Genomic DNA, 20,115 nt, shown 5'->3' on the forward strand with positions numbered 1-20,115 from the left:
TCAATTGATTGTTCTTGGAGTCTTTCTCATCTGCTTAGGCATCCAGGTGCCTTTTGCTGGAAGGGTGCCTTGGTCACCTACTCCCCCCTCCAACGCCTAGGATCGCCTATACGCTGTGACAGCTATGGTCTCTTCTCATTGTACTGCCAGTTGGATTCTTCTATGAATGTCTCATTCTCTTGTAGGCTTCTCTACAATGATTCTCTGGTAGATGATCTAGCCATTTTCAGTGTTTTGAGGAATTCAGTGTAGGTTGATACTTCCTGGATTATGTAGGGGTCTACTGCCCTTTTTGGGGATTGGTGTTGTATCTTCGATGCTTGTACGCCTTTTTATGACTATAAAAATTTTCGTTTATCTAAACAAATATCATTTATTTATCCTCATTGTTGAAGGTTATGTTGTTTTATTTTCTGATGATGTTGTCTATGTTCTAGCTTCTTTACCAACACACTTATTCTTCCCGCAATAAATGGACCTACAGAAGGTCTCATGCTGATTTACATGAGCCATTTTTTCACATCTATTGTTGGTATGTCCTTGGTTTTATATTCTGGCACCTCAATTCTTTCTTTTTTCAGTTGATTTGCATTAATTTTTTGTTTTTATTATTGCCTTTGATGCTTTATAATTCCTTCCTATTTCAGGTGCTGAATGGTGGGTCCAACCGTTTGGGAAATCTATGCCATTCTTCAGTTGGTTACCATTTGTTTATGGTAAGATTATCCTGATTTATTAAGTAGTTAAAATCTCTTTAATTTCCTATTGGGAAAAGTGTCATTGACCTAGATCTTTGGTTAGTGAATTAAATTTGCCAATTATTAATGGTATATTTGATCTTGACCTGTTGGATTTCTACATTTACAGATATTTGTGGTTTATAGGATTTAGAAATCAACCATTTAGTTGCACCATCTCATAACAGGATTTGAAATTCAAATTCCTAAAGTTCTTGTGAATTTGGAAAAGAAATATTACCCACTAAAGACAAAGTATTTTACGAGACTACTCATGGCCCTAAACAACACTCAACCTACATGGATTCTCCACAACTTTCCATCATTTCAGCCGCGTGGGTTCAATATGACCTTTTTTTATATGTTATGGTCAAATTCATAGATGATTTTGTTATTGTTGTAAATGGGTACAAGGGTCGAATTGTCTTTTAGAGTTATTTTAGTCTTGTGCTTCATTCTAGAATGTTCTCCATATTGTAAATAGAGCTGGCATGTGTCCATTAGACACTAAGTCATTGTTCTATTCAACATGGTATCAGAGTGGAGATCCAAACCCTAGAGCCCTACCACCTCCCTCCCTTTCTCTCTCTCTGTCTCTTGGTGGCGCTTCTCTAAACTACTGAGAGCCTCTTTACCCCTTCTCTTCTCCTTTGTCTGGGCTCTCTGATCTTTCCTAATGATCTGAGAGACACAACCCCTTTTTACATATATTGATTTTAGGGTTTTCACCCTAATTGATTTTTTTTGAAGTCGAAGTTTTGTTTTCCCTGCTTTTTTGCATTGATTTGTGTTGATGATACTTTCCTTTGGTGTTGTTCACCTGCTATGTGGCTTGTGGTAGCCATTTTTCTATCTCAGGAGACCTACCCATAGAAAATCGATTAATCAAAGTTTTGTACCCTTATCGATTTTTAGGTTTTCAAGGTTTTGTCCTTGCTTTTTGGTGCTTTTGCTGCTTGCGGTGGGTGCATTAGCTTCTTCCAACTAGTCTACATCCCTGTAGCCTCTTTGAGTGGTAACCATGTCTGTGAGCTCAACTACATCCATTGGTGGTGACAACTCCCTTGGAACCCTTCCCACATTCCCTCCATGTGTTATCAAAAAAGATGGTACCAACTATCTTATGTGCTCACGCTCATATTGTATCTCCATCAAATCCCATGGTTATTATGGGTATCTTACCGGAGACACAAAGCTGCCTACCATAGGTACGGATGTTGATAAATGGGAGTGTGCAAATTCTCAAGTTAAGGCTTTCCTTGTCAACTCTATACAGCCATAGATTGCTCGTGGCTATCTTCTTCTTGACTCCTTTGCGAAGAATTGGAAGTCAACATTGGACACTTATTCCTAGGTTGGGAATGATGCTCAAGTAGGTATAGATGTTGATAAATGGGTGTGTGCAAATTCTCATGTTAAGGCTTTCCTTGTCAACTCTATACAGCCATAGATTGCTTGGGGCTATCTTCTTCTTGACTCCTTTGCGAAGATATGGAAGTCAACATTGGACACTTAGATGCTCAAGTATTTGAACTTCTCTCGAAGGTTCATGACCTGAAGCAGAAGGGGCTAACTTTGTCATTACTATTTTGAGTTGCAAACTCTGTGGGAGGAGTTGGACTTCTATGAGGAGTTTGTTGATGCCACTAGCTTCTAGAAATGGGAAGAGATCAGAGCATGATTTCCTAGCAGGGCTGAATTTGGAATATGATCAACTGTGGGCTCATATTTTTAGTTGGTCTCCCCTTCCTACTGTGGAGCAAGACTACTCTCTGATGCAATTTGAGGACACGCCGTCCTACTATGCTTCCACTACCTATTACCACCAGGGTTTAAAGTATCGGTCCCTATTGTACCGTATCGGCCCTTATCGATACGATACATGGAATTTTTAAAACCCTTTTGTATTGATGTGTCTTATCGATATGCACTGATAAACCCCCGATACACCACCGATATGATACGATACGCATTGATATGCACCGATACGTACCGATACTCTATGAAAAATTCAAAATCAAAGTGAACTGTACGTTTCGGTATGTATCGGTATGTATTGACCGATACACACCGATACGTGGCGATACAGTCATAAAATGGCCAAGATGAGTAATTTTTCAGAAAAACATAATTTTTTGAGGTTTTTTTGTACCAAAGTTACTGCCAACCATTTTCTCTCTAACTAAAGTGGAAATCAAGGTTGGGAACAAGGATTTACATTTATGGGACAACTACAAACCTTGGATTCTTAGTGCGATACTCTCAATTTGCTATTTATGCATAATACATGTTATATATAGCTTTTTTTAACTATTTTTTTGTGCAAAAGTGTATAAAAAAGTGTTTCTTATCCATTTATGTGCGTATCTTTAGCATATCTTAGCATATCTCCGATACGATACCTTCCGATACGTATCTTAATTTTGGCTAACCGATATGGCGGCCGATACCGATACTTTAATCCTTGATTACCAATCTTATAGAGAGATCTACCTTTGTTTCCGGTATTCAGTCCTATAGTGTAGCCCCATAGTTTGATGGCTCCTCTACCACTCCCACAGAGAGATCAACCTTTGTCTTCAGTATTTAGTCCTATAGTGCAACTCCATAGTCTGGTGGCTCCTCTACCAAAGCACTTGTAAAGTGCAACTACTACGGTAAGGAGCATCATACCAAGGAGCCTGTTGAAAGCTCCATGGCCGCCTTGCTGCACATTTGGAAAAGGTGGTGGAAAGTGTTGTAATTCTGGTTAGGCCAACCATACTAAGGCCTCTGACTCTGCACCAAACATCCCAACAACTTCTCTATCATTAGATGAGCTTCTTACCTTTCAACATCTTTCGACTCGATTAGAGCTCTTGTATTGTATCTGCATCTGCGAGTTCTGCTCACTCCACTCCATCCAGTTCATGTACCTATTTTTGTGGTCACTGTACATTTGTTCAGTCCTTCCCATGGATTATTGACTCTGGGGCATCAGATCACATGACATGTTCTTTTACCCTTCTCTCTCAATATACTTCCTGCTCTGGTATTGGTAAAGTTATATTGGCTAACAGGACTTAATTCCACTAATTTTGGAAAGGGCTCTGTTCGTTGTAATCCTACTTTCTCTTTCGACTGTTTTGTAGTCTCACTTCCAATCTTAATTGCAAAGTCACATTTTTCCTTTCTCATTATGTTTTTTAGGATCTGGTGACATGGGCAATGATTGGCTTTGTAGGGTGCACGGTGGTCTATACCTGCTTAATGATGACTCGTCTTCAATCTCTAGTTAGTCTCTTTAGCCATCATCTTCGTCACCTCCCATCTCTGAGTTACTACAGTAGCATCGTCGTTTGGGACATCCTCCTTTGGGGACTTTAGTCATTTTCTTTTTTGTGAGGCATGCATTTTGGCCAAACAAACTTGGGATCACAGATCACTTATTTTATTTCTATTAATAAAGTGTCGCTCCTTTTTCATCAATACATTATGATATTTGGGATCCATCCCATTATGTGTATGTGAATGGTTTTTCGTGGTTTGTTACTTTTATCGATTGCCATTCTCAGACCACTTGTGTCTATATGATGCGAACCAAGGGGGAGGTTTTTCATTTCTGTCAGTACTTCCATCATATGGTATAGACCCAATTCGGTGCTGCTATTAAGGTTCTTTGAAGTTACAATGGCTGCGAATACTTTGAAGGCTCTCTTTTGGGTCATCTTTCCGCTCATGGGATGGCCCATCATATTAGTTGTGTCGATAATCTAGCTCAAAATGGTGTTTCCGAACAGAAGAATCACCATCTTTGTGAGGTTACACGCTCTCATGTTTGAGATGCATGTTCCTCTTTAATATTGGAGTGATGCGGTTCTTACTACAACTTTTCTGATCAACTGAATGCCTTCTCGGGTCTTTGACTTCCGCTCCCCTTTAGATCTTCTCCAAGGCTCTACTGCTTTTCCCATTCGTCCCAAGGTCTTCGGCTGTGTCTGTTATGCTTGTGATCATCATCCTCATGGGACGCTTGATCCTCGTATCCAATGCATTTTTCTGGGGTACGCTGCCACTTAGTAAGGTACCAGTGTTATCACCCTCCCTTTTGGCATTGGTTTGTGACTGTGGATGTCTTTCACGAATCTGCGTCTTACTACACTATGCCACCTCTTCGGGGGGTCTCTTCTTCCACAATGGAAGATGTGCTACCTTTTGAACTTGATACACCACCATCTGTTATACCTACCAATGTTCTTGTTCAGGGGGAGGCTGACAATCCTACTCTTACTTGACCTTATCTAGAGATGCGTGTTTATGGTCGCAGATAGCAGACACAAACTACTGCACCTACTCTACCATGCCAATCGTCACCTCTCAAACTTGATCCGGTCCCCTCTAACCAGGTAGTTCTCTTTTCCATCCTGATGATGTTCCAGTTGTTAGTTTTGACCACTTGACCCTGCTCTTTAGTTTCCTATTGCTGTTTGCAAAGGTACTAGGTTCTGCACTTTATATCCTATTGCTAAAACTATATCTTTTGACTCACTTTCTCCATCGTATTATAGTTTTGTGTCCTCTCTGTCCTCATTGTCCTCTATTTCTATTCCCCATACCTGGTAGAAAGCAACTGCAAACTCACAATGGCAGACAACTATGGTTGAGGAGATGCAGACTCTAAGGAAGAATAGAAGAATGATAGATGGGATCTAGTGTGTCCTCCCTCACAGAAGAAGATAGTTGATTGTAAGTGGGTCTTTATAGTTAAGCAGAAGGCTGATGCTACAATGGATTGTTACGAGGCTAGACTTGTTGCCAAGGGCTTCAGTCATACTTATGAAATTGACTGCAAGGAGACGTTTGTTCCAGTGGCCAAGATGAACACGATCCATGTTAGGCTGGGACCTTTAACAACTGGATGTGAATAATGCATTCCTTTTTGGGGAACTTGACGAGGAAATGCATATGGACATTCCTCTTGGTGTCACTTGCTTTAAAACCCAAGGGAAAGTGTGCAAACTGAAGCGTGTGTTATATAGGCTGAAGCAATTCCCTTGTCTTGGTTCAGGCGTTTTCACAAGGCTATAGTGCAATGCTAACCACACTCTTCATCAAGAGATCTGGTGAAAAGATTGCTATTTTGATAATCTATGTAGATATTATTATTACAGGTGATGACCTTGCAAAATTTCTCGCCTCAAGAAATACCTAGGTGAGGAATTCAAGATTAAAGATGTTGGACAACTTTTCTATTTTCTTGTTATTGAAGTTTTTAGGTCTTCTTATGGAATCTATTTGTCTGAGCAAAAGTATGTGCTTGACCTTCTTGTCTGAGACATGAATGTTAGGGTGCAAGTCGACAAATACTCCTGTTAATGCTAATGGTCACTTGGTTACCAAGGAAGGTGATCCTGTCGATAAGGGGAGATATCAGATATTAGTTGGGCATTTGATTTATCTTTCTCATACACGTGTTGACATAGCATATGCCGTCAGCTTTGTTAGTCAGTACATGCATGATCTTTACTCGTCACACATGGGAGCCGAGCTGCACATTCTTCGTTACTTAAAATTTTCCCTAGGACGTGGCATCCAATTTTCTCCTAATGATCACCTTTGGGTCGAGGCCTTCACGGATGCTGATTGGGTAGGTTCATCTGATGACCAAAGGTCTACACTGGTTATGACACCTTTGTTGGTGGTAACCTTGTTACTTGGCGAAGCAAGAAGCAAGTAGTTTTTTGCCTGGTCTAGTGCTCAAGCATAGTTCCGTGCTATGGACCATGGCATTTGTGAGGTTCTATGGCTTTATGGTCTTTTCACATATTTGGCTGTCCTTGCTACTTTTCCCATTAAGCTATTTTGTAACAGCAAACCTACCATCAACATTGCTCACATCCTAGTCCAACATGATCGAACAAAACACTTGGAGATTGATCTGCACTTCATCAAAGAGAAACTGGATATGAGTCTTATTAGTGTGCCTCTTATTCCCAACAGTGAACAACTGGCTGATGTGTTTACTAAGGGTCTTAGTAGTAAGATGTTTCATCCTGTTAACTGTAAGTTGGGCATATGTGATATCTATGCACCAGCTTGATGGGGAGTGTTGTAAATGGGTACATGGGTAGAATTGTTTTTTAGGGGTATTTAGTCTTTTACTTCATTATGGAATGTTCTCCATATTATAAGTAGAGCTGACCTGTGTCCATTAGACACGTCATTATTACATTCAACAGTTATGTATGGGTCTCACATGAAATAGGTCCATGATTCGACTTGATCATTATGGGCTAGTACCGACATGGTAATATTCAAAATAGCCCCTTCTTTAGTGATATTATATGAGCAGATGCCTGAATCAATATATATCGTTGCTATTGGAGTCTGTACTATTATGGATGGATGTTCAGTACTGATTCTTGTAGTAACATTTAGGGAGCTGATAAGCTAATTCCTATGGATGTCTATTTTCCGGGCTGCCTACCTTAACTAGAGGCAATTTTTGATGCTATAAAAAAAACTTTGTAAGAAGGTATCCCGAGAAATCTATAAAGATAGAAATGGGTCTCAACAGGAGAATCGATGTAGGCTTTTGCTCGTAATAGCATAGTAGACGATGCCTAGGCATCCAAGCATCTTTGCCTTGACTGGCGCCTTGGTACCTTGCTGTTGTGGCCTTGAAATTCCTCCCCTCAACCGCCTTGGTTTGCCTGGGTGCCGTGACAACTATGTTTAAAAGCTCATAGGCTCTTGCATCCACACTGGGCCTTCAGAGTTGTTTTGCAAACAACATTCTCATTCAATTTTCGTTATGAGAATACTATATGAAACCTTAAAATCAGATGCTTCAAACCACACTGGAATGGATGGTACAGTCCTCCAGATTTTCATACTTTTGGAGAACTTCCAGGTATCAAGGAGACGAAAATTGGGGTTCTAAAACCAAGGGAGGGGTTGAGAATTCAGTCTCACCTATCGTCTAAGATAAGAGGAGCCAAAACTTTTGCTTGCTGGAGACAACACTGAAGTTCACGATGCTGAGGGTAGAACTGAGGAATGGTCAATGCAGGAAGAAGCGACTATGAAGAGGGTAATGAATGGGTAAATGGATGACATATTCGAATAACTGGTGCATTTTAGTGTTTCCAATCATTTTAGAAATCAACCATTCAGTTGCACCATTTCATGCCGGGATTTGAATTTTATGTTCCTTAAGTTTATGTGAATTTGGAATTAATTATTAACTACTGAAGACATGTATACGAGACTACTTATGGTCATAAACAACAATCTCAGAGAATGTTGCTTAAGGTGGAATGGATATATTTACATAATTGGTTGCTATAAAAACCGAATGTTTGCATGGTTTGATAACTCCTTTGGACTCCTGTGAATGAAATATAAAAAATATAATTTTTTTCCCCAGAGAACGTGTACTACACATTCCATAAGGGTAGTTTATAGGGTTGTGTTGTACCCACTACCCACAGTGCATGTGGTGCATGTGTGATGTTGTCATTGTTGTCAACAGAGTGCAGTTAGTAGAGCGGTAGTACAGATGGCAGCTGTAAGTACAGAGGGTAGGCGCAATGTACTAGTGTGGCAAAGCATCTACAATGAGTCAGTGACCAGAGATGTCCTAGCAGAGCTGACAAGGACAGACAGTTTCTTGATATATGACAATGATTTTTCTGAGGGTTCAAAACTTATATGGCTGTGTAACTGTGTCACTTACAGTAGACAACATGTTGGAGGAGCTGGAATGGCCAAACAGTGATTTGGCAGTGATATGGTAGTTTGGTAGGGATACTGAGGTATCCAGGCCAATGTGGCAGCATAGGACACCTGATTACATGCTTGTGCAAGGTTTGGCATAAGGTGGAAGTATCGTGTGAAGGCCTTGTTCAATAAAAGTGAAGAAATCATAGTTTAATGCAGTGGCAGCATGTTTGAGAGCATTTTTGGAAATTCAAATGGCGGGATGGGAAGAAGTCATACACATGAAATTTGCAGTGCTTCAAGTCATGAGTCCAATGCAACAAGAATCGCATTGATCTGATACTGGAGTGGAATATTTTGACATAATCTTTAGGGAGTGCATAAGCTGAAAGGGCAGTGTCTTACACATCATTCGGGGTTCAAGCCCATTTTGGGATCCGTGCACTACATTTGGGTTAATGGTGTCTTCATGATAAATGTAGCACTTCGAGTCTTCTATACATGGGAAAAAGAATCAGGTTAATCGGAGTTTGGTTGATGAAGATATAGCCGTTTTCATATGATCGCACTGAAATAGAGCCAACCGGACTACCGATTGACCAGTTGACCAATCGGATTCAGCTGGTATGCTCTTTGGGTCTTGAGCTGAACCAGCCGATTGCTTCATTAAACTGGTTGCATATGTGCCATTTGAGTTACTCGTGATGGGTTCAGTTCATCCAACTTTGAGCAAAGTTTGAGTATCTTTGGAGCAAAATTGGAGGAAGGCTATTTGTGGCAAAGTTGTAGATATTTCAGTCTACTTTCAGATAAAACAAGACTGAGCCCATTTTGGAGTTACATTGAAGAAGTTATGGCCCTTGCAATGAAGAAAGGTCAGTTTTCCAAACTGGTTTGCAGTTCAATCTGGGTGGTTGGACCAAGCTGGGGTTTTGGTCATTTGTTGGGGGTATTTAAGTGAAGTTTAGGGATTGTTTTTCGCTAACTCTTCCAAGATAAAAGGAGGAACAAACCCTAGGAGAGAAGGAGAAGAGAAAAGAGAAGAGGCCAAGTGTGTGTGCTTTCTCATGCTTAAATCTTGAGAAAACACCTTACTTGAAGGTTTTAGTGCATTAAATGCTTGAGTTTCATAACCACCAACTTTGGGGGGCCATTAAAATATCAACCCACGGCCCTTACAACCCATTGGATACACAAAATGAAACATATTAGGTCATTCTTGTTCTAGTTTGATGGCCTGGTTTGCTGCTGGCCTCCTTGTTCTTTTGAACTGCATTATTACCAGTATTGTGTCTGGCATGTTGACTAAACCCCATCTGGAGTGACATATATTGATTGGTACCATAGTTATCATGGTATCTAGGCGACCCAAGGCGTTGGGGTGGGGGGGGGGGGGGGGGTGGATCATATTTAGTAAGTTCGGGGACAGCAATAATACGGGAACGAATACGTACGGTAATTAAATGGATCATATGGTAATAATATGTTTCAAAAAATTTGGCGCAATAAAACACATACGGCAATGGTACGGTACTGGTTTAATACGTGTTTACTACGGTTGTTTTGTAAAAATCTAGGAGCAAAAATCCGGGACTAAAAATGATTGTTTGAAACTAAATCCTAATCTATCATGCTTTTATGGACACTAAAATCTAATCTGATTTTCCAATTTAAAATCATTTCCCATTCTTTTGAATTTTCACATATAATATTAATCAAATTTAACCCCTAAAAAGGGTATGATAGAAAGAACTAAGAGGAGAATCAAACCTCATTTCATCTCATAACTTTTACATGTTCTCTTCTTCTTCTTGGTACGAAAACAAGGTTCAAGAAGATGGAGAAAAAGCTTTTGCAATTGTTCATCCCAGAGATGAGCTTAGATTTTCTTGAAATTTCCATGGGGGTACAATCTAAGACTGGTCCCGGATCAATTTTAAGGCTCAAGAACCTCCTCCCTTCAACTCCTTTGATTTCTCAGATGCAGTATTGCAAGAATAGAGGGAGGAGAACACCCATGTCATTTCCCTCTTTCTAATTCTTCACATTGTCCAATTGCAACCATGTTTATCAATAATTTTCAATCCAATTCAAATGGCGATTATATGCTAAATTTCCTAGAAAGGTTTTCATTTCAATCCCTTTTGGAGAATCCGACCCTTAGCCATCTTTGTCCATGTGACTCATCTATTTAGAATCTTGCTTCTTGTTAAAAATTATTTGCAGATGCAATCCCCCTCGATTGGATTTTCAACTACCAATGGGAAGAGAAATGGAGTAGAGAAAGGGTTGATTGGGTTTTCGACAATCGATGGAAAGAGAAATGGAGAAGAGAATGAGAGCAGGGGGTATTGATGTTTTACCTATAGCCCTCGGTCATTGGCTGCCGATCATGGAGATGGAGGAGAAGGGGTCACTGGGGCAAGGGTTCCTCCTTTTTTTGGTTTACTTAGATGAAGGAAGAAGAAGGGTTATAGTTTCGATCGATTAGGGTTCCTGATAAAAGATAAGGGTTGGGAATCGGGATTTGGCCCATTTGGGTTAATCTCATACTTTTTTTTTTTTTAATCTAAAAGTTTTATTGAGTATGTAACATATTATACGAGTATTATTCATGTATAATACAATTATCTTCAAAATCCGCGTATTAAACGATTTTTTTGGATTGATACGCCAAATTACGAACTTTTGAACTAAACGTTCGGATGCGCATATTATACGTGTATAATACGTGTATTTTACTAACTATGGGGTGGATGCAAGGAGACACCAGCAAAGCGACCAAGGCGCCCGCCAAGGAGATCTAGGTGCTTGGACGCCTAGTCTATGCCTTGACAACTATGATTGGTACCTAATATAATACCAATTATACCATTGATGTGTTGGGGAATTTTGATTCCTTTGTTTCAACGCTATGGTTGCATCTGAGACTTTGAAAAACCTTTCCTCAGATCATGAACACATTTAATCTTGACCAAATACAATTTGGTCATTTTTGAGGTTAGCAGATTCCAAGGTTGTTTCCGGCACATTGATAAACTGTCTGCAGATTGAAGAAATCTGGATCAGATAAATTTATCTTCATTGCATTATTGGTTCAGAAGCATTTTGTATTTTCCTAGGTCTACCAACCCCATTATTGCGTTCTAAAACGATATAATCATGAACTGGACCCCCTTTTTCACCTTCATACTACCATAGACCATGGATATACATCTTCTGCTAGCTTTTATGATTTGAATTGTATGCTGCAATCTACCTCACAGATTCTTATGTTTGACATCTCTCTCCCCTCCCCCTCCCCAAACTTCCTTAAAGCCTCGCACTCTTTTTTTTTTTTTGGGGGGGGGGGGTGGGGCAAGGATTTCCAATATTACCTTGAAAGGATGTGGAACCATACTCGTTGCTGGTCTTCAAAAGAACTTGAAAAGAAAAAGTCCCCTTTTGAACTATTTTTGATTATTACCCTTTGTAACATTACTTGAGTTGTGTAGCCACAGGTTCTGATTCTTTTTCTGACTAATTGGAGAATAAGGGTGGTTCTAAAATATTAGCATAATGGATAATGCTATCAAGAGAATGAGATATGCCATGCATTTAGACATGGTGAAGCAGTTTTTCCAGTTAAAAGGTCTTATGTCCCTGCTGGTTACGTTTCATCAGTTTCTACATCTTTTGTTCTATCTATCTTCTCTCTGATTTTACGTGCTTTATTTGGGGAATTATGTGTTGCTTTGAGAGAAGCCATCGGTAGGTTACTGAAGGAAAGATTTTGAAGTCAAGCTGGTGTACTGATAGTGAACTTCACCTAGAAAATTTCCCAAGACCTTTTAATTAGTTTGGTTTCTGATTGTGATATTTCTTCATCATTATGCTGCAATTGTTGCCTTGGATTTGTCAATCTTTATCTTTTCAATCTCTTCATTTTTGGATAATATTTTCATGTTGGTTTTTTCCTCCAATTTTGACCTAGCAATCTCATTTTTTCTTTCTAAAATTGCCAGATATCCCTACATACAGGGTTGTATTATATGCAATGGTGGCTTTTTCTGTTATACCAACAGTAGCATTCAAGTAAGTGGCTTTACTCCTTTCAGTGGTCAAAACACAAGAAGTGAATTTTCATTCATCTATTTGTGTGTAGATCATAGTTGTCATGGCGTCGCCAAGGAGGCGATTTGGCGTCCTGGCGGAAAAAGAAGTTCATGGCAGTGCTACGATTCATGTGACTCACAAATGGCGGTCGCCATTGGCTGATAGGCGCCGCTATGGCACCGCCATAGATGCTAGGTCAAGCCTGATTCACTAAGCGGTCGATTTTTTGTAAAATGCAGAGTGATTTTGATGGGGCTATGTTGATTTTTGATGATTTGATGTTGCTTAATGTTGGTTTTATATGTTATAGGGTATATATTGTAGGCTTGTAGCATGCTAAATAACTTTAGAAAATAGGGGAAATAAAAAAGTAGCATACTAAATAACTTTTGAAAATAGGGAAAAAAAAATGACACATGGGGGATTTGACCGCCATGGCAACGCCATAATGGGCGATTCATCGCCAAATCGATTAGCCACCCCTCCGCCGCCTTAGATCAATTTGACGCCGTGACAACTATGGTGTAGATTTGATTGTTTCTTCCCCTTTGGAGTGTGGTTGGCTAAAATATCACTATTTATGCTGTTGATGTTTGTGGGTTTTGAGTCCCCTTGGATTACCCATTTTGGCACAGCTTCATAATGGGGATATGGACTTGGGTTTCATTCCATCATAGATTACCTTTACCTGAATATATATCTCTATAACATACTAATTTTAAATTTATGCATAATATTGAACTGAGTAATTTCATTATGTTGTCCAATAAGATGCATCGTAGCTTTATCTCGTTTTTTATTATGTTCCTATGCAGCATATACAATGTCTATAAGGTTGTGAAAGCAAGAAGAGGAAGCATGCTTCAGGCATTAGCAATGGTAATACTGTTTCTATACTGTTTTTGTTCAAGTACTTGACTGCTGGTTCTTATTCACCTAAAAGATCTCTTTTTTACTTGCCAGCTTTACCCTTTCGCAATGCTCCTTGGAGGAGTTCTAGTATGGTATATTCTGTGCTTCCTGCTTTATGTATGCTTAAATTTAAAAAGTATATCATGCTGCATACAAAATCTGATTGGTTGATTAATTGTGCAGGGATTATCTGTCACCTTCTGGTATTATAGGGAACTATCCACATCTAGTTGTGGTGGGAACTGGACTTGCATTTGGCTTTCTTGTGGTAAGATATCAATGCATTCAGCATGCTCACCCCATTCTTGATTCTATAGATAAAACTTTATGAATGCTATGGATTCTTCTTCCAAACAGTAGATCTTGGGGCTCTTAAACTTTTTTATGGCTCTTTTGTAATTGGTACTAAAAGTACTGTGATATATGGGGACCATAGCTTTTAATCTGTCATGGCACCAATGCAAGCCATGGCAGTAGTCAGGCTTCCAAGGTGAGCCATAAATATAATTAAGGGATGGACACATCTTTTTCTTATAGTTTTTTTTTTTTTTTTTTTTTTTTGGGGGTGGGGGTGTTTAAGAGGAGAGACGTGGACAGATTCGAACCCAGTTCTGTGCTGCGACATGCAACAGGCTTTTCCGGGGGGAAAAACTGGCACCTTCAGCTTCTTTATTCAGTTATGTTATTGGACATTGCAACTTCAATTTATTCAAATTTCGTTGTTCAACTAGGAAGACCATAAAAGACACATTGGAGGGGGAGGGTGGGGAAGACAGCAGAATTGCAACTTCACTTTAAATCATTTTATGATTGAAATTCAGTAAGAAAATATTGCACTCATACCATTGTCCCTTTGAAGTAAAAGCATGATGTGATTCATCATTCATGCAAAACAAAAGAAAAGAAAAGCTTACATCAAAAGCAACGTAGGCAAGCGCCTTGGCCTCCATAAGGTGCATTGTCACCAAAAGCAACTCCTTGACAATGATGGTGAGACATACAGGTCAACTGAGTGAGGCTGGGGCTCGAAGGCTTGGCCCATGTATCAGCTAGGTTGGGAAACCCTAACCAAGGTTGGGCTGGGCTAGTTTAGGGTTGAGGGCTTGGGTTCAACCTGACCTGGCCAGGCATGAAGCCAATTTTTTCATGTACACACACACACACACACACACACACACACACACACACACATATATATATATATTGAATGTGTTATATACAAATGGCTTGGAGTATTCCGAATTAGTTTCGTAACTTGCTAAAATGATATTGGATCACCATGTTATTCTTCCTTGAGAAAGTTGAAAAATGGTTAGGGTTTTCCCTTTTCATTGGGCTGTTGTTTTGCGCCCCTACTCTGTCTGTTCCCTCTCCTCTCCACTTAGTTCTATATCTGAGAGAATATCTTTCTTCTTCACTTGGTATCTGCATGATAGTTTTGCTGTGGGGTGTAAAAGTTTCCAGCAGGTAAGATTCCTCCCCCTCCGGTCTCTTTTCCTCTACCTCCGCTTGGAATCATGTCAGATCCTTTGCTCCTCTTGCCCCTTGGCATAATTCCATCTGGTTGAAAGACCACTTCCCCATCCATCCTTCTTGCTGTCTCTGCTAGAATGGTACAGAAGATGTTGACCACCTACTCTTTTCCTGCCCCTTTTCTTCCACCATTTGGAAGAAGACAGCCTTTGCTGGCCTTCCCATAGACGCTCCCTCCCTCTCAGCAGAGAATGGAATCTGGATCGATATGACATTCAGGGGCAACACCATCTGTGATACTGTCGAGAATCTCGCCTTCTGCACCACCATCAACCACCTTTGGATGGAGCATAATCTTTTTAGATGGACTTTCAATTCTCGCTTGTATGAGAAGATTTGGAATGCCATCTACTTTGACATCTCCTGCAAATATGTTTGCTTAAAGCATCGCCTTATTCGTGACCCCCAAAGAACAGACATATAGTCGTTGCCTGGGGTCTCCCTTTGTCTTACATTGTCCCCCCCAAGTTGATGTTTGCCTCTCTTTGGTTGTTGTCTTGTTGGATTTTTTCCTCCCCCCTTCTACCCCCTTGTATAGTCTCTTCTTGCGTAATTTAATGGCCAGGAATACTTTGGAGGGTCCTTTCAAGCTTACCTTTCTGATCATGGGATGATTTATCAGACTAGTTGTGTGGATACTCCGGCTCAGAATGGGGTTGCTGAGTGGAAGAATTGCCACCTTTGTGAGGTAGCACGCTCTCTTATGTTTAAGATTCGTGTTCCTCCCCAGTACTGGAGCGATGCAATTCCCACTGCTACCTTTCTTGTCAACTGAATGCCTTCTCGGGTCCATACCTTCTGCTCCCCTCTAGATCTTCTCTAATGTTCCGCTGCATTTCCTGTTCCTCCTAAGGTATTTGGTAGTGTTTTCTATGCTCGCGATTATCATCCTCATGGAAAGTTTGATCCTCGTGGTCTCCAATACATTTTTTTGGGATATGCTCCTACTAAAAAAGGTTATTAGTGTTTTTATCCTCCTACTAGGCATTGGTTTATGACTATGGATGTTGTCTTTCACGAATCTGCGTCATACTACACTGCGACACCTCTTCAGGGGGAGTCTCCTTCCATTGTGGAAGATGGGCCACCATCTCTTGAAATTGCTATCCCTGCTAGTATCCCTTTTCAGGGGGAGAGTGATATTCCTACTTCTCCTATTGTGCCTCGGCCAGAGATACGTGTGTATAGTCGCAGAAAGCAGACTCAGACCACTACACATCCAGCATCTACCCTACCATGCCAATCGTCTCCTCTTGGGTCTGATCTTGTCCCCTTGGACCCTGATAATTCTCCTCCTTCTGTTGGTCAGTCTCTTGAGTTGCCTATTGCTGTTCGTAAAGGCATTAGGTCTTGTATTTTACATCTTATTGTTAAAAACTGTTTCTTATGACACTCTCTCCTTCTTACTATAGTTTTGTGTCTTTTCTTTCCTCTGTGTCCATTCCTCATACCTGGCAAGAAGCGAGTGCAGACTCACAATGGCAGGCAGCTATGGTTGAAGAGATTCAGGCTCTGAAGAAGAATGACACATGGGATCTGGTGTGTCTTCCTTCACAAAAGAAGATAGTTGGGTGCAAATGGGGGATTGACTACCAGGAGACTTTTGCTCCAATTGTTAAGATGAACACAATTCGTGTTATCTTGGCTTGTGCCGCCAACTTTGATTGGGATCTCCAGCATTTAGATGTGAAGAATGCCTTCCTTCATGGGGAACTTGAGGAGGAAGTGTATATGGACATTCCTCCTAGGTTCACTTGCTCCAAAACCTAAGGGAAGGTATGCAAGCTGAAGCATGCTCTGTATGGGCTGAAGCAATCCCCTCGTGCTTGGTTTGGACGTTTCCATAAGGATATGGTTGCTACAGGTTACTCACTCTCAAAGCAATGCCGACCACACTCTGTTCATCAAGAGATATGGTGGGAAGATTGCTATCCTAATAGTCTATGTAGATATTGTTGTTACTGGTGATGATCTGGCAGAAATCTCTCGCCTCAAGAGATACTTGAGTGAGGAATTCGAGATCAAAGACCTAGGGCAACTTCGTACTTCCTCGGCATTGAAGTTTCTAGGTCTTCTTGTGGGATCTACTTGTCTCAGTGGAAGATGTGCTTGATTTTCTCTCTGAGACAGGCATGTTGGTGTGTAAGCCGGCAGGCACTCCTATTGAAGCTAATGGTCACCTTAGTAGTAAGGAAGGTGATCCGGTAGATAAGGGGAGATATCAGAGATTAGTGGGGCGGTTGATCTATCTGTCTCATACACGCCCTGACATGGCATTTTCCATTAACCTGGTTAGTCAGTACATGCATGATCCTTACTCGACTCACATGGAAGTTGTGCTGCATATTCTCCGGTACTTACTAACCTTGTTATATGGCGTAGCAAGAAGCAAGCCATGGTTGCCCGTTCAAGTGCTAAAGCAGAGTTTTGTGCTATGGCACATGGCATTTGTGAGCTCCTATGGCTTTATGGTCTTCTCACTAATTTGGCTATTTCACTACCCTTCCTATGAAGCTCTTTTGTGACAGCAAATCTACCATTAGCATTGCTCACAACCCTGTTCAACATGATCGAATCAAGCATGTGGAGATCGATTGACACTTCATCAAAGAGAAGTTGGATATGGGTCTTATCACTGTGCCTTTTATTTCCAGTAATGAACAACTGGTTGATGTATTTACTAAAGGTCTTAGTTGTAAGATGTTTCATCATATTATCTGTAAGTTGAGCATATGTGATATCTATGCACCAACTTGAGGGGGAGTGTTGTAATAATGAGTTTTATGGGTTTTAGGGAAAGTGTCAGTTACCAAACGGACCCTAAGGGGTGAAATAACCTAGAGGGGTAGTAAATAGGTTATACTAGAGGAATTTTAATTCTTTTTCGAGATTAGCCCAAATGTGATTGCAAATAAAAAAATGTTGAATGAAAGTAAATGATTTACAATCACACGACACAAGAATTTATAGTGGTTCGACTCAATCGAGTCTTGTCCACTCCCTACAAGAATCCTCTTGTAAGGTATTCCACTAGTTCTCCCTTTCAGGACAGTAGGTAAGGTAGAAAACCTTTACATTCTTTTTAGGATAAGAGAATCCGTACAAATCTCCTTTACAGGTAATGAAGCACCTTTACAATCCCCTTTCACAGTAGAGAGGCACCAAAGCTCTTTTAAGGATAAGAGGATCCTTACACAGTCCTAAGTACAGTCTAGGAAGATGTAAAACAGTAAATGAGAGAGTGGAATAAGAGGGTTACCTCCGGTGTAGTGCAATGAATGAGTATGAGATGTATGAATGCACCTTATAAGTCTTCTCTTTGTACTTTACTTGCACAGTGAGAATCTGTAGAAGACTTGATGAAGACTTGGGTTTTTTCTTCTTGAAAGTGAACCAAATTGCTCAAGTGATGTAGATTGCTTTTAACTCTAAAGCTCTTTTGAATGCTCTCTAATGCTTAGGAATAGTTTCTTGTTCATTAAGAACATCTTAGGTATTTATAAGAAAGATTAAGAGAGCTTTTTAGGCAGGAAATCAGGTCATAACGGTCATATATCGGCCATGCCGGTCGACCACCCCAAAGTGCCGGTCAACCAGATGTGACCGTTAGAGCCAAAAAAAGCCTATGGGATGATTCTGGGCTTTTTCGATTGTCGGTCGACCGGATCATTTTTCCGGTTGACCACCATGTGATCTGCCAATGTCGGTCGACTAGGGGTCTAGTCCTGTCGACCACCCTTGACTGGGGCAGTTTTGGCAGACTGAACAAATGTTAGTAAATCGACCATAACTTAACGGTCCGACCTCGGATTGACCTGAAACCAGTTGCGTTGGAATCGTGACTCAATTTCCTACAACTTTTGTGAAGGGTCCAGCTCCTGATACCAACATTTTGAATACCTAAAATGCCCTTGATTCAGGTTTAAGTGTTTTTCACAGAAACCACAAGTCTTGGTATTCTATCTTGTTCACATCCACTTATGGTCAATCTAACATGATGACATGCAATGTATGAGTGCGTGAACAATATAAATCAATATGGTACAAGTTATATGACACGGACAACTCTATCCTAGTGGTCTTCGTCTTGTCTTGATACTTGGATCTTCATTTTGGTGCTCCCACTCTTAATACTTCATCTTCATGTCTTGTTATTGGAGTTCTTGACTTGACGTCTCCAAGTAGCTTTGAGTCTTCTTCTTCTTGGTAAATCACACTTAGTAGAAGGTTAAGATTACGGGTTTGTTTGTTATTACCAAAACACAAATAGGAGTGTGGGATTTCCCCAACAATCTCCCCCTTTTTGGTGATGACTAACAAACACAGAAATGACAGTAATAATATGAAAAATATATCTAAAATGCAGAATAGTCACATGTCATTTCAGTACATATAAGGAAATAAGCAGCGGTAGTATTTCTCCTCCTTTTGTCAGCAGCAAAAACGTGAGCGCCAATCATGTGCAACTGATAAAAATAAAGTATGCTCCCCTTGAATATGTGCCAGGGATATAAAAGGAAAAACAATTAAAGCAGCACATGTTAGAGCATTTAAAATAAGCATCTAAACCGTAAAGTCATTGTGCCACATAGCATAGTTGTCACGGCGCCAAGGCAAACCAAGGCGGTGGAGGGTTGTCTAAGCGCTTAGGCGAGAAGGCGTCCGCCTTAAGGCGAACTAGTGTTATTTTTTATTTTTCCTATTTTCTAACATTATTTAGTAAGTTTTATATACCTTGTATCATAAAAAATCAAGATTAAGCCACATCAAGTCATCAAAAATCAATATTTAGCCACATCAAATCATAAAAAATTAACATTAAGTCATATTAAGTTATAAAAAATCAACATTTAGAGAAATGCTCTTATTCTATAATAAGTTTGATTGGTCAAATGATTTTATTTTTACATGAGACTTTTTGTATTAGTTATAATATAAAACCAGATTTCTAACAAGACTAAGATTACTTAAATCTGAGTTGCAATGACGAAGTTATGCTTCAGTCAAACTTATTTTTAAGTGCGCGAATACTGTTAAAATCGCCTGAATGAAAATAATTTTATGAATATCAAAACAAAATATTTTTTTACCGGACTTTTGGTTTTTAGCAATATTTTAACATGATAGAATTTATAAA

General features: G+C 40.0%; 1 protein-coding gene across 4 annotated transcripts in view; it reads left to right on the forward strand.

Annotated features, from left to right (window-relative positions):
* LOC122068435 (choline/ethanolaminephosphotransferase 1) overlaps positions 1 to 20,115 on the forward strand; it is a 76,583-nt gene that overhangs the window by 35,548 nt on the left and 20,920 nt on the right. For all 4 annotated transcript variants that reach the window (XM_042632294.1, XM_042632293.1, XM_042632291.1 and 1 more), the window contains 6 exons: positions 438 to 532; positions 648 to 716; positions 12,443 to 12,512; positions 13,349 to 13,412; positions 13,497 to 13,537; positions 13,629 to 13,713. In XM_042632294.1, coding sequence (XP_042488228.1) covers positions 438 to 532; positions 648 to 716; positions 12,443 to 12,512; positions 13,349 to 13,412; positions 13,497 to 13,537; positions 13,629 to 13,713 — 424 coding nt within the window. The remainder of the gene's footprint in view (positions 1 to 437; positions 533 to 647; positions 717 to 12,442; positions 12,513 to 13,348; positions 13,413 to 13,496; positions 13,538 to 13,628; positions 13,714 to 20,115) is intronic.

This window comes from Macadamia integrifolia, unplaced genomic scaffold, assembly GCF_013358625.1.
Source record: "Macadamia integrifolia cultivar HAES 741 unplaced genomic scaffold, SCU_Mint_v3 scaffold39, whole genome shotgun sequence".
Lineage (NCBI taxonomy): Eukaryota > Viridiplantae > Streptophyta > Magnoliopsida > Proteales > Proteaceae > Macadamia > Macadamia integrifolia.